The sequence below is a fragment of the Erinaceus europaeus genome, chromosome 12 (genome assembly GCF_950295315.1).
Source record: "Erinaceus europaeus chromosome 12, mEriEur2.1, whole genome shotgun sequence".
Taxonomy (NCBI): Eukaryota; Metazoa; Chordata; class Mammalia; order Eulipotyphla; family Erinaceidae; genus Erinaceus; species Erinaceus europaeus.
Genome location: NC_080173.1, coordinates 74,719,857 through 74,735,590, shown reverse-complemented (window position 1 = coordinate 74,735,590; position 15,734 = coordinate 74,719,857). Strand labels below are relative to the sequence as shown.

Below are 15,734 nucleotides of genomic sequence, written 5' to 3'. Positions count from 1 at the left end.
CCTTTTACCCCCCACATCTTTGTCTCTTCTGTCAACACTTGTTTTCACTGCCTGCCCACTCCCTCTCCCCCTCCTCCTCTTTCTCTCTCTCTCTCTTTTTCTTCCTTCCTCCAGGGTTGTTGTTGGGTCTCCTCTAGAATCCACTGCTCCTAGAGGCCATTTTCCCTTTCGGTGCCCTTGTTGTTGTTATTACTGTCATTGTTGTTGGATAGGACAGAGACAAATCGAGAGAGAAGGGGAAGACAGAGAGGGGGAGAGAAAGATAGACACCTGCAGACCTGCTTCACCACTTGTGAAGTGATCCCTCTGCAGGTGGGGAGTTGGGGGCTAGAACTGGTCCTTGCCCTTCATACCATGTGAGCTTAACCTGCTGAGCTACCACCTGGCCCTTGTCACTACCCTTTCTAATGTATGATATGATGTGAAGTGGTATCTCATTGTTGTTTTTAATTTGCATTTCTCTGATAATTAACAACTGAGCATTTTTATCACATGTCTATTGGCCCTTGGTGCTCTTCTGTTTTAATTATTATCTTTATTTATTTATTGGATAGAGACAGCTAGAAATCGAGAGGGAAGGGGGGATAGAGAGGAAGAGAGACAGAGAGACACCTGCAGCACTGCTTCACCACTTGTGAAGCTTTCCCCCCTGTAGGTGGGGACTAGGGACTTGAACCTGGGTCCTTGCACATTGTAACACGTGCGCTTAACCAGATGCGCCACCAACCAGCCCCCGGAGCTCTTCTTTGGTAAAGATTCTGTCTTTATCCTCTTCCCATTTTTTGATGGGTTTGTTTTTTTGTTGCTAAATTTGGTGAGTTCTTTATGTATTGTGGTTATTCATTCTTTTATATATATTGTGAAAACCTTTTTCCACTCCACTGTTGTGGTGGTAGTGCCTTTTGCTGTGCAGAAGCTTTAGCTTTTTTTTTTTTTTTTCTTCTTGCAGTTTTTTTTCCCCCTTGCAGTTGAACTTGAGTAGTCAAAGATGGTTTTAAACCTTAGATTAAAAAGAGTTCTGCCAATGTTTTTCTTCAAATACTTGATGGTTTCTGGCTTAACATCTAAACCCTTGATACATTTAGAGTTGACTTCTATGCGTGGTGAAATGTAGCAGTCCATTTTTATTCTTCCACATATCTCAAAAACCCAGCTTTCCCAACACCATCTGTTGAAACGATTCTTCTTTCTCTCCATTTAATGTTTTGGGCCACCCAGTCAAAAATTATATGTCTACAGGTGTGAAGGCTTATTTCTCAGCTCTCGATTCTATTCTACTAGTTTATGTGTCTGTTTTTATTCCAGTACCAGACAGTTTTGAGTACAGTAGTTTTTAATGTATTTTGAAATCTGGTTGTATGATGCTTTGGCAATCCTAGATATTTTCTGATTTCAGATAAACTTGGCACTTTTGTTCTATCCTTTAAAGAAATTTGATAGGACTTTGATGAGGATTGCATTAAATCTGTATGTGGCTCTAGGTAGAATAATCATTTTGGCCATGCAGAGTCTCCTAATACATGAGCATGGAGTGTATTTCCATGACTCATCTTTAATCAGATCAATTTTCTTTTTAAAATTCTACTGCGTGAATTTGGGATTCTAAATGTCTTGGTATATGGCTATGGTGTATTTCTGCATAGGCATGACATTAGGTCAGGTGACTTTATCACTTTGAAGTGTGTCTGTTATATATTGATTCCAAAATATATTTGTTTTTTGTATAGGTTTTATTGACTGACACTAACACTCAATTTGTAGAGCAAACCATAGCTATAATGAAGAACTTACTAGATAATCATACTGAAGGCAGCTCTGAACATTTGGGGCAAGCTAGCATTGAAACAATGATGTTAAATCTCGTCAGGTAAGGAATATAACAGAAACATATTTATATTTGTAATTTGTTATTCTTAATTTTATCTATTACTTAACTTGATAAAAACAGAGAAACTGAGAAGGAAAGGGGAGGAAAGAAAGAGAGAGGTACCTGCAGCACTGCTTCATCACTTGTGAAGCTTTCCTCTTACAGGTAGGAACTAGGGACTTGAGCTCAGGTCCTTGCACAGTGTAACATTGCGCTCAACCAGGTGCACCACTGCCTGGCCCCAAATTGTTCCTTTTTCCACCCATGTTAGGGTGTACTAACTAAACCAAAATTACATTTGTTCTCATATAAATGAAATAAAAATCATACATTTAAAAATTATATTTAGTCATATTACTAAGAGATCAAATCATATAGAACATTTTCTCCTATTTATATCTGATTCTTTTTTTCTATATCTAAATAGATATGTTCGTGTGCTTGGGAATATGGTCCATGCAATTCAAATAAAAACGAAACTCTGTCAATTAGTTGAGGTAATGATGGCCAGAAGGGATGACCTTTCGTTTTGTCAAGAGATGAAATTTAGGTGAGTTTTCCAGTGAATGAAATAGGGGCCTTATAATTCTTACACCAAAGGAAAACAGAAAAATACTAGCTTTCTGTTTGTCATTGGAAGGGGAGAGTGAGAAAGGAGTATTTCACATGTTTATTTTCCTCTTCATGTCTTAAAAAATTTCCAGAACACTTTGTATTCATGCTAATGATCCCACTAAAAAAAAAAAAAGTATGCTATAGTTCAACTAACATTCTAATTTTGTTTCAAATGACACCATAGCTGAGATAATCTGAACAATTAATGACCAGGTTGCTTTTGTGTTCTTCTATTAAGTTTCTGATAGCAGTATCTCTCTTATAAAATTGTCACATCACCTAAGTTATTTATTTGTAATACTAAATTATCCTAAATATGACTTAATTATTCTTTCCTTTTATCTGTTATTTATTTGCTATTTTCTAGAAATAAGATGGTAGAATACCTGACAGACTGGGTTATGGGAACATCAAACCAAGCAGCAGATGATGATGTAAAATGTCTTACAAGGTAAAAAAAAAAAAAAGTACTGTAGCAACAAAATTTTTTATTAAAGAAATATTTTAAATTAAATATTAACATATTCTACTCTTAACAAAGTAAAATTTTTTATATGAATCTAATCATGAGCATCAAGAGTTTGAATTTGAGTTATATAAAGTTATTAGTATTTTTAAAAATTCTATTTAACTTTTTTTTTGTGATTAATAGTGGGTTATAAGACTATAAGATTACAGTGTTAGAGAGGGAGAGAGACAGAGAAACACCTGCAGATGCAGACCAGCTTCACTGCACTTAAAGTTCCCCCCCTGCAAGGGCTGAAACCTTGCACATAGTAACATGTGAGCTTAACCAGGTGTGGCACCACCTGAGGGCTTTCTTTATGTTTTCTTCTTCTTCTAGCGTTTTTGCCCTTCCTTATGTTTGACTAAGTGTTTCAAACCCCTTTCATGACATGTGAACAGGGATGTGTGCACTTCACTTGGTGATATCCTACTGAGATTTATTTTTTGATTATTTAGATCAGGTTCATAGGACAAGCCCTATTTAGACATTTTATAGCAAAATAAACTATAAATCTGACATAAATATTTGGATACAAAGATATGCCCTACAGAAATATTATAAGGACCAGGCTCAATTTTTTTTTTCCTGCATATGGGGGGATATCTTCTCTGGAAAAGATCCATATGAGTTTTGGTGTCACCCACATTAAGAATATTGATTTTCGGGGCCAGGTGGAGGCGCACCTGGTTGAGCGTATGCATTGCAATGCGCAAGGACCTGGGATCAAGTCCCTGGTCCCCATCTGCAGAGGAAAAGCTTTGCAAGTGGTGAAGCAGTGCTGCAGGTGTCTCTCTGCCTCTCTCCCTCTCTATCACCTCATTCTCTCTTGATTTCTGGCTGTTTCTATCAAAAAAAATAAACATAATAAAAATTTATAAATAAAAAAAGAATATTGATTTAAAAAAAAAAGATTACAGTGTATAGTTACCTATCACACACAACCACCAGAATTCTGTATCCCCACCCTCCCACCTCCTAAAGATAAATAACCACTATAGTTCTCACAAAGTTTTAGGACAAACTTGATTCTGTTTTTTCCACACACACCCCCCCAAATTCATGTATAGCAATTCTCTAGAGTGCAACTATCCAGTAGTTGTCTTTCATCTCTTTATTTTTTTCTCTAAGCACAGTTACCCCCAGTCCCATCCATTTTGTCCCAAAGGACACAAAACTCTTTTTTTTGATGAAAAAAAAGTATTGCGGAGTAATATTCAGTGGAGTACATATCCAGTAACTTAAAGATAGGAATCTTACTTTGTTTTTTTTTTTTCTTTTAAGGGAAACAGTAAAAATACATAAGAAACTGTTATGTTTGGAAAGTTAGTGCTAAGAAGCATAGTTTACAATTATTAAAGAAAAATTATATAAAGCCTTTGGGTTTTTTTCTTTAAGGATAAAAATGCTATTTTAGGAACTTAATTATTTGGAGTCTAATTCTTTTCTAATTGGTTAAGTTTGCTGTAATGATAAATGCTTACTGCCATATATAGGAAAATAATTAAACACTTATGAACTACAAACTGATCACTTAAATGTGTTTATTTGTTCAGTACTAGTTTTATTACTATTGTTATTATGTCACTTGGGCTTCACTGCTCTGGGCTAATGTTTCCAAATAGATTGTTAGAGACAGTCAAAAAGAAAGACAAACCGCAGTACTGAAGCTTTCTCCAATGTGGTGGGGCCAGACTCAAGCCTGAGTTGCATACATGGCAAAATATCATACTATCTAAGTGAGCTATTTTCTTGGCTTGACCAGGTCTATCTGTATAATACTTGCTGTTGGTTTAAGGTATTCATTTTTCCAAGATTACTTTGAACAAAGTTATCATTATCTTCTCCTTTGTACTTACATTATTAGTATTAGTATTATTGCATTCTAGGAAATGTAATACTAACTCAAATTATTTAGGTTGTCCCAATAATTTATTTAATGAAATAGGTAGTTTCTAAAGTTTCTATCTGTTTGGAAGTGGTGTATTTGAGAGGAAAATGGTGTTGAGTAATATAAATACTTACGGTCTTTACTTTTTTTTTTCTCTAGAGATCTTGACCAGGCAAGCATGGAAGCAGTAGTTTCACTTCTGGCTGGTCTTCCACTGCAGCCTGAAGAAGGAGATGGTGTGGAACTGATGGAAGCCAAATCACAGTTATTTCTTAAGTAAATTCTAGTTGCCAAAAACAAAAAACAAAACCCTAAAAACAACAAAATAAAGTCAACCAAAATAGCAACTCATTAATATATTCAGAAAATGGGCCTACTTCTTTTGATATTATGGCCATAGGCTGCTGTTTCATAAAATAATTCTATTCTGCATACATGAAGAAATGTTTCCCATGTGTAGGGGTAGATAGCATAATGGTTATGCAAAGAGACTCTCATGCCTGAGGCTCCAAAGTTCCAAGTTCAATCCCCAGCACCACCAGAAGCCAGAGCTGAGCAGTGCTCTGGTAAAAGAAAAAAGAAAAAAAGAACTATTTCCCATAACAGGACTTGGGATAAGAAAACTTTTGTGTAGTTTTTAAAGGTAGTAATCTGATCATTAATTTTTTTTTTTCCCTTTTTTAAATGGGACTAGTCCTTGAACATGAGTGATTTTACAGCTCTAAGCTACTTTTTTTTATTCTGATAAAGAAAAAGAGCCGAGGTAGGGGGATGGCGGGTAGACAGGTTAATGTTTATGCCTGAAGCTCCAAAGTCTCAGGTTGAACTCCCTGCATTACTACCAGTCAGAACTGAGCAGTGCTATGGTTAAAAAAAAATAAATAAGAAGAAGAAGAAAAGAAAAAGAGACTGGAAACATACCATGAAGCTAAGTTTTTTTTTGCCTCCAGGGTTATTGCTGGGGCTTGGTGCCTGCCCTGCTCCTGGAGGCTTTTTTTCCCTTTTGTTACCCTTGTTTTGTTTCATCATTGTGGTGGTTGTTATTATTGCTATTGTTGTTGGATAGGACAGAGAGAAATGAGGGAGGGGAAGACAGAAGGGGAGAGAAAGACACCTTCAGTCCTGCTTCACCACTCATGAAGTGACCCACCCCCACCCCCGCAGGTGGGGAGCCCAGGACTTGAACTGGGATCCTCACATGGTCCTTGCGCTTTGCGCCTTGTACGCTTAACCCGCTGTGCTACCACCTGACCCCCTAAGCCTCTTTTTTTTTTTTTGAACCTAAGATTTTGGAGCCTCAGGCACGAGAATGTCTTTGCACAACAATTATGCTATCTTCTCCCACCCACATTTAAGCCTCTCTGTTACAATAGTATCTCCCATGTGATGCTAGGGCTTGAACCTTGATGAGAAACATGGCAATGTGGGCATCTAATTCAGCCTATATCACTGAATTTGTATTGCCAGTAAAACCCATTTTAGAAGACATTACCTAAACTATTTGGACCTTGATTCTTATGTACTAAACATTAAAACTGATTTTTGTGTTTACTAGGAAACAGCACATGTATTTGGTGCTTATGTAATGAAACATATACTCACTTGGTTTTGTCAGAATGAAATTATATATAACACAGAGCACTTGATAATTACTTAATTGGTTGATTATGCCAACACTCAATCGAAGTAGAGATACCAGGCAGGACCCATTCTTTTGATACACATGTTATAATGTCAGAATGTCTGATTAACTTTCTGTTAAAGGCTAATATCTGGTGTTCCCTGTGTAAGGGTAAGGATTTTTTAAAATTTTGTTTCTTAGGTATTTCACATTGTTTATGAATCTCCTGAATGACTGCAGTGAAGTTGAAGATGACAGTGCACAAACTGGTGGCAGAAAACGTGGCATGTCTCGGAGACTGGCATCACTGAGGCATTGTACAGTTCTAGCAATGTCAAATTTGCTCAATGCTAATGTGGACAGCGGCCTCATGCACTCCATAGGTGAGATAAATGAAAGATTAGTCTAGAACCTAAGAACTGGCATGTAAGATAAGTAAAATTTCAACAAGGACATCCTAGTAAATTTGTATGTGTTTTCATGTCAGGTTTAGGTTATCACAAAGATCTCCAGACAAGAGCTACATTTATGGAAGTCCTCACAAAAATACTCCAACAAGGCACAGAATTTGATACACTTGCAGAAACGGTATTGGCAGATCGGTTTGAGAGACTAGTGGAGTTGGTCACAATGATGGGTGATCAGGGAGAACTCCCTATAGCTATGGCTCTGGCCAATGTGGTCCCTTGTTCCCAATGGGTAAGTAGTGAATTAAGTTGAGAAAAGAGTGCCTGACATACAGCAGATATTTCTAAATACATTTGTTCAATTAAATGAACTGTTAAAACTTTGAAATAAATTTCAAAATGTTATTTGAATGGTTTTCAACTGTAGTAAAGATGTATGTGTTCTTAGATCAGATGAGATTGGGCCTAAGGTGGTATGGCTATAGTCAAGTTGTATGTGCTCCTAACCATTACTGGTATTCTGTTTTCTTTTGCCTACTGAAAAACTCCATTTACAATCTGATAAAAGAATATTAAAGCCACTGATTTAAACTTTTTAAAAGTTTTTTTAAAGAAATAAATTGGGAGTTGGGCGGTAGTGCAGTAGGTTATGTGCATGTGGCGCAAAGCACAAGAATCCCATTTCAAACCCCTGCTCCCCACCTGCAGGGGAATCGCTTCACAGGTGGTGAAGCAGGTCTACAGGTGTCTTATCTTTCTCTCCCCCTCTCTGTCTTCCCCATCTCTCTTCATTTCTATCCTTTCCAACAACGATGACAACAATAGAAAACAAGGGCAACAAAAGGGAAAATAAATAAGTATATATAAAAAAATTAAAAATAAATCATTGTCATCACATATTGAATGAGGTAATTAGGGTCATATATCATATTGTCATTCCAGAATTAACATTTGGTGGTGATCTGTTTATTGCATCTTGTTCACTGTTCTTTTTCTATTATTCATTACATACACTATACATAATTTTCTCATATTTAAATAATGATGTCTGCTTTCTAATCACCAAAGACATAATATAATCTGTTAATTTTTTTTCCAAAATTGTATTTTTTAATATATGCTAAAATATTTGGGGATTGTTCCTTTTCGTGTTAAAGAACTACATCATACCAAAATTTTACCTAGTATAATGTTATAACTAATAAGTTAATCTATTAGTGCCTGTATATTTGTTTCAGTAGAAGTTTTGTATTAGGACCAGCAAAATAGCTCACTTGTATAGTCGCTTTGCCATGTGCACAACCCAGCCTAGCCTTTCTCTACCTCAGTGAAACCCATTTCTTTGTTCTTTTTCTTTTAATAGTGTCCTGTAATTTCAGTGTGCAGATCTTTCATCGCCTTGGTTAATTTATTCCTCAGTACCTTATTTTTATATTCTGTGGCACTGGGGCATTGTGCATGTATAATTTCATTGCTCCTGGGTTGACTTTTTTCTTCTTTTCTCTCTCTTTCTTTCTGTTTCTCTTTCTTCAGATAGAAAGAGTGAGAGAAATAGAGACACTACAGCACTGGAACTTCTCTGGTGCTATGGCACTCCCATGTGTTGCTGGGGCATGCAAGCCCTGACTGTGTAATGCAAGGCATGCTATCCCTGGGTACCTGTTTTGTTTTTTCAGATGCAGTTGTAAATGGAGTTAATTTTTTAATTTCTCCTTCTTCTACTTTGTATGTGAACATCAACAGCTTTTTGTATATTGGTTGTACATTTTTATGTTTGTTTATTATTTCTAATAGTTTTTTTTTTTTTAATGGAGTCTTTAAGGTTTTCACTGTGTAATAATTTGCCATCCACAAGCAATGATGGCTTTTCTTCTTACTTTTTTTTAACTTATATTTTTCTTTTTCAGTTTTGTTTCTTTGCTCTGGAACTTTCAATACTATGTTGAATAGTAGTGGTGCTATGTGAACATTTTTGTCTTGTTCTTGATCTTAGAGCAAAGCTTTCAGTCTTTCACAGCTGAATATGGTCACTAGTTATGGGTTTGCCACAGATATTATTTATTATGCTAGGGATGCATTTCTCTTATACTCATTTTATCAGTGCTTTTAGTCATGAATGGATATTTTATCTTGTGAAATTATTTTTTCTGTATCTATATATAGATGGACATAAGGTTTTTATCTATTCTATTAATTCATAGTATGATATATTATAAATAAGTTTTTGTTGAACTATTCTTATATCTCTGAAAGAAATTCCACTTGATATAGTCTATTCTCCTATTACTGTACTGTTGGATTTGGTTAGTTAATATGTTGTTGAGCATTTTTACATTTGTGTTTATCAGAAATTCTGGCTTAGAACTATCTTCTTTTGTGATGTCCTGTCTGATTTTGACATAGGGTAAATAACTCTAACCATGTAAAATGAATTCCAAGGGCCAAGGAAACAGTATAATGGTTTATACAATGGACTTTCATATCTGAGGCTTCTGAGGTCCCAGGCTCAGTATCTCTCTCTCTCTCTCTCTCTCTCTCTCTCTCTCTCTCTCTCGCCGATATTTTGTTTGTTTGTTTATTATTTGAAACAAATCAAGAGGGTATGGACAACTGTTATCCTTTTTTATTTTATTATTATTATTTTTTTTACCAGAGCACTGATCAGCTCTGGTTTATAGTGAGTGGTGCAGGGGATTGAACCTGGGACTTCGAAGCCTTCAGGCATTATAGTCTGTTTGCATAACCATTATGCTATCTACCCCTCCCCCAAGAGGGTATGGGAGAAAGGAAGAAAACAGTTTATTTACCAGAATATCGCTCAGCTCTGGCTTATAATGATACAGGTAATTTAACCTGGGACCTCAGAGCCTCAGGCATAAGAATCTGTTTTTGTAACCATAATGCTATTTCCCCTAACCCCCCAGTTACTATTGTTTTCCTTTTACTTTGATAGAGGGTTAAAGAAGAGATAGATAGATAGATAGATAGATAGATAGATAGATAGATAGATGAGAGATACCTGCAGCACTGTTCTCTTGATCAAGAAGTTTGGACCCAGGAATAGAACCTAGGACTTTTGCACATGGGAATGTGTAATTTTCAGGTGCACTACTTCCTGGCCCCTAGTTCATTGAATTTCTTAATGAAAGCTATTGTGACTTCTCTGTCAGATAACAGCCTACTGTGATTTTTAGTTTAGTTCCTTGACTATTGTATATTTATTTATTTATTTCTGTTTTTAATTTTAATGACAGAAAGGTAGAGACAAGAGCATTTCTCAGCTCTGGTTTATGGTGGTGTAGGGGATTGAACCTGGCACATTTTGAAGTTTCAGATTAGAAAGTATTTTTGCTGCCCCCCCATACTCTCTCTAATTCTGTTGAACAGCTTGGTGATTAGAGACTTTATTATGTATCCCACAAGGTGGTGCTATTGTAGAAACTTTTTGGTTTCTCTTTTTTTCTGGTTATACTTGCTAGTCTGTATTTTCCATCCACAGTCTGCATTCTGTGTTTTAAAATGTTGGATCTCTTCAGCATCTTGTTGTCTTGAGTGGAACAATAATTTATGGATTTCTTGCATGTTGTGCAATGAAGGAAAGAGAAAGAAGCTCACAGATCTTCATATATCTTGCATAATGATATTATGAATTAACTTTACAACATCTCTCTGTAATTAGCAGTAAACATACTCAGTAACTTTTTAAATAAAAATAGTTAAATCTAAGAAATTTAATTCATTTTATTTTTCTTACTATTGCCTGCCTGCCTCCCTTCCTGCCACCAAGATTATTACTGGGGCTCACTTGCCTACATCATTTCACTGCTTCCAGAAGCCTTTTTTTTTTTTTTAAAGAAAAATAATAATTGTGGTCTGGGAGGTGGTGTAGTGGTTAAGGAACTAGACTCTCAAGCATGAGGTCCTGAGTTCAATCCACAGCAGCACATGTACCAGAGTGATGTCTGGCTCTTTCTCTCTCCTCCTATCTTTCTCATTAATAAATAAAATATTTTTAAAAAAAAGAAAAATAATAGTGTCACCACTCGTGACACTTCCTGCCTACAATTGGGAACTATAGGCTCAAACCTTAGTCCATGAGTATGGCAACATGTATGCTCCAGCACATCATTTCTGATGGTTTAAATTAAATGATTTACCTTGCGCAGGCCTCGGGTTTGAACACTGGAACACGAAGCACCATAGATAGTACTGAGAAACATAGTAGATAATAAAGGAATGCTGTGGTATCTCTCCTTCCTCTCTACCTCTCAGTCTTATCATGGAGAGGTGACTCAGTGATATCACACATGTGGAAGATAAATTTATCTGATCAAATATGCATTTTGTAATTATTAGTGTATTTTGGTCTTTTAGACTTCTAGATTATCTGTGGCTAGATTTGTTAAATTATTTTCTTTTATGTAAATATCAGATTACTATAATCCTGTGATCAGAAGAATTCATATAAATATGGGCCATGAGACTGGCTTTATTGTTACTGCCTAAAGGTTGGATATCATTTTATGGTTCTCTTGTTCTCTAAATCTTTTCCTGGCATGTGTGGTTTAACAGTGATTTACGATCATAATTTTTCTTGTGTATGCCAAAAATTGCTTTACTATGGGGAATTATAAGGATCATATATTAAGATAATAGATAGGAATTATCTCTTCATTATAGGTAAATCTTGCTTATCTCTTGGTTTTGAATGCCATGGTCATGGCCAGCAATATCATTTCCTTGTCTTCTTCAAAATTCTGTAGTCTTTTTATTTTTGTGTGTCTCTGCGTAGTCCATGTTCATTCTGATGGTCACAAGAAAATGGTCTGTGAGGGACTGGTTGATGAGGCACCTGGTAGAGTGTACATTTTCCATGTGTAAGAACCTGGGATCAAGCTGCCAGTAGGGGCTGGGGATTTCAAGCAGTGGAGCATTGTTGCAAGCCTCTCTTTCTTCCTCTTCTACCTCCTCCCACCCTCCCTCCCTCCTCTTCTGCCTCTCTCCTCCCTCCTTCCCTCCCTGTATTTCTGTTTCTATCAGAAAAGAAAGAAAAAATGCCACGGGGAGCATTAGAATCATAGTGTAGGTACTGAGGCCTGTCAGAAAATGGTCTATAAATGTACTATGGCTGTAAAACGAAACTCTTTGATATCTTTTTGTTTTGTTTTTATTTATTTATTATTTTTTTATTATTATTATTTTAAAATATTTATTTCCTTTTTGTTGCCCTTGTTTTTATTGTTGTTGTAGTTATTACTGTTTTTTTTATTATTATTTAAGAAAGGATTAATTAACAAAACCATAGGGTAGGAGGGGTACAACTCCACACAATTCCCACCGCCCAATCTCCATATCCCACCCCCTCCCCCGATAGCTTTCCCATTCTCTATCCCTCTGGGAGCATGGACCCAGGGTCATTGAGGGTTGCAGAAGGTAGAAGGTCTGGCTTCTGTAATTGCCTCCTCACTGAACATGGGCGTTGACTGGTCGGTCCATACTCCCAGTCTGCCTCTCTCTTTCCCTAGTAGGATGGGTCTCTGGGGAAGCTGAGCTCCAGGACACATTGGTGGTGTCTTCAATCCAGGGAAGTCTGGCTGGCATCCTGATGACACCTGGAACCTGGTGACTGAAAAGAGAGTTAACATACAAAGCCAAACAAATTGTTGAGCAATCATGGACCCAAAGCTTGGAAAAGTGGAGAGGAAGTATTAGGGAGGTACTCACTGCAAACTCTAGTATACTTCTGCTTTCTTACTTTGGTGCCATACTCCAAACTCAGTCAATTTCTGCTTTGCGTTTCTACTTCTTTTTTTTTTTTTTTTTTACATGCATAACATTCCCCAGATTCCCATTTAGCAATACAACCCCCACTATTTCATTCATCATTTTTCATGGACCTGTATTCTCCCGACCCACCCACCCACCCCAGAGTCTTTTATTTTGGTGTAATACTCCAATTCCATTTCAGGTTCGACTTGTGTTTTCTTTTCTAATCTTGTTTTTCAACTTCGGCCTGAGAGTGAGATCATCCCATATTCATCCTTCTGTTTCTGACTTATTTCACTCAACATGATTTTTTCAAGGTCCATCCAAGATCGGCTGAAAACGGTGAAGTCACCATTTTTTACAGCTGAGTAGTATTCCATTGTGTATATATACCACAACTTGCTCAGCCACTCATCTGTTGTTGGACACCTGGGTTGCTTCCAGGTTTTGGCTATTACAAATTGTGCTTCCAAGAACATATGTGTACACAGATCTTTTTGGATGGATGTGTTGGGTTCCTTAGGATATATCCCCAGGAGGGGAATTGCAGGGTCATAGGGTAGGTCCATTTCTAGCCTTCTGAGAGTTCTCCAGACTGTTCTCCACAGAGGTTGGACCAATTGACATTCCCACCAGCAGTGCAGGAGGGTTCCTTTGACCCCACACCCTCTCCAGCATTTGCTGCTGTTACCTTTTCTGATGTGTGACATTCTCACAGGAGTGAAGTGATATCTCATTGTTGTCTTGATTTGCATTTCTCTGACAATCAGAGACTTGGAGCATTTTTTCATGTGTTTCTTGGCCTTTTGGATCTCTTCTGTGGTGAATATTCTGTCCAATTCCTCCCCCCATTTTTGGATGGGGTTATTTGTTGTCTTGTTGTTGAGTCTGGTAAGCTCTTTATATATGTTGGTTATTAAACTCTTATCTGATGTATGGCATGTAAAGATCTTCTCCCATTCTGTGAGGGGTCTCTTGATTTGGGTAGTGGTTTCTTTTGCTGTGAAGAAGCTTTTTAATTTGATGTAGTCCCATAGGTTTATACTTGCCTTAGTCTTCCTTGTAATTGGATTCGTTTCATTGAAAATGTCTTTAAAATTTATGCGGAAAAAAGTTCTTCCAATATTTTCCTCTAAGTATCTGATAGTTTCTGGTCTAACATCCAAGTCCTTGATCCACTTGGAATTTACTTTTGTATTTGGTGAAATACAGTGATTCAGCTTCATTCTTCTGCATGTTTCAACCCATTGTTTCCAACACCATTTGTTGAAGAGACTCTGCTTTCCCCATGTAATAGTCTGGGCCCCTTTGTCAAAGATTAGATGTCCATAGGTGTGGGGCCTCATTTCTGGGCTCTCAATTCTATTCCACTGGTCAGTGTGTCTGTTCATGTTCCAGTACCAAGCAGTTTTGATGACAATGGCCCTATAATATAGTTTGAGATCTGGCAGTGTGATGCCTCCGGTTCTGTTCTTTTTTCTCAAGATTGTTTTGGCAATTCTAGGTCTTTTCTGGTTCCAGATAAACATTTGTAGTATTTGTTCTATTCTCCTAAAAAATGTGCTTGGGATCTTGATGGGGATAGCATTAAATTTGTAGATGGCTCTGGGTAATATATTCATTTTGATGATGTTAATTCTTCCAACCCATGAGCATGGAATATCTTTCCACTTCTTTGTGTCTTTTTCAATTTCTTTGAGTAGTGACTCATAATTTTCAGTATACAAGTCTTTCACTTCTTTGGTTAGGTTTATTCCTAGATATTTTATTGTTTTTGTTGCTATAGAAAAAGGAACTGATTTCTGGATTTCAATTTCTTCTAACTTAGTGTTTGCATAGAGGAATGCCACTGACTTTTGAATGTTAATTTTATAGCCTGACACATTACTGTATTGCCTGATGATTTCCAAAAGCTTCTTGCTAGATTCCTTAGGTTTTTCCATGTATACTATCATGTCATCTGCAAATAAGGAGAGTTTGACTTCTTCTCTTCCAATCTGTATCCCTTTAATTCCTTGCTCCTGCCTGATTGCTATGGCAAGAACTTCCAACACTATGTTGAATAGTAATGGTGATAGTGGGCAGCCCTGTCTAGTACCTGATCTGAGGGGAAATGCTTCCAGTTTTTCACCATTGAGTATGATGTTGGCTGTAGGTTTGCTATATATAGACTCCACTATCTTCAGGAATTTTCCATCTATTCCTATTTTTTGTAGTGTTTTGATCATAAAGGGATGTTGTATTTTGTCAAAGGCTTTCTCTGCATCTATTGATATGACCATGTGGTTTTTGGTCTTGCTTTTGTTGATGTGGTGGATCACATTGATTGATTTACGTATATTAAACCAACCTTGCATGCCTGGGATAAACCCCACTTGGTCATGATGAACAATCTTTTTGATATACTGCTGTATCCGGTTGGCTAGAATTTTGTTCAATATTTTCGCATCTATGTTCATCAGAGATATTGGTCTGTAGTTTTCTTTTTTGGTTGTGTCCCTGTCTGCTTTTGGTATCAGGGTGATGTTGGCTTCATAGAAGCTAGCAGGGAGTATTCCAGTGTCTTCAATCTTCTGGAAGACTTTTAAAAGTAGAGGTATTAGTTCTTCTTTGAAGGTTTTGTAGAATTCATTTGTAAAACCATCTGGTCCAGGACTTTTATTTTTGGGGAGATTTTTGATAACTGTTTCAATTTCATTAGCTGTGATGGGCCTGTTCATATTATCCACTTCCTCTTTACTTAGTTTTGGAAGTTGGTAGGTATCTAGGAAATCATTCATTTCTTCCAGGTTCTCTAACTTGGTGGCATATAGTTGTTCATAGAAGCCTCGCATGATATGTTGAATTTCTGCAGTGTCTGTTGTGATATCTCCTCTTTCATTTACTATCCGATTTATTTGGGTCTTCTCCCTTTTTTGTTTTGTGAGTCTGGCTAAAGGTTTGTCGATTTTGTTTACTCTTTCGAAGAACCAACATTTACTTTCATTGATATTTTGTATGGTTTTCCTATTCTCAATGTTATTTATTTCTGCCCTAACTTTAGTAATTTCTGTCCTTCTGGT

At 36.8% G+C, this 15,734-nt stretch overlaps 1 protein-coding gene across 5 annotated transcripts in view; it reads left to right on the top strand.

The window, feature by feature from the left end:
- The window catches only part of NF1 (neurofibromin 1), a 317,563-nt gene that overhangs the window by 134,418 nt on the left and 167,411 nt on the right, over positions 1-15,734 (top strand). For all 5 annotated transcript variants that reach the window (XM_007530811.3, XM_007530810.3, XM_060203994.1 and 2 more), the window contains 6 exons: positions 1,728-1,867; positions 2,295-2,417; positions 2,850-2,933; positions 5,038-5,154; positions 6,701-6,882; positions 6,987-7,198. In XM_007530811.3, the coding sequence (XP_007530873.2) occupies positions 1,728-1,867; positions 2,295-2,417; positions 2,850-2,933; positions 5,038-5,154; positions 6,701-6,882; positions 6,987-7,198 (858 nt within the window). The remainder of the gene's footprint in view (positions 1-1,727; positions 1,868-2,294; positions 2,418-2,849; positions 2,934-5,037; positions 5,155-6,700; positions 6,883-6,986; positions 7,199-15,734) is intronic.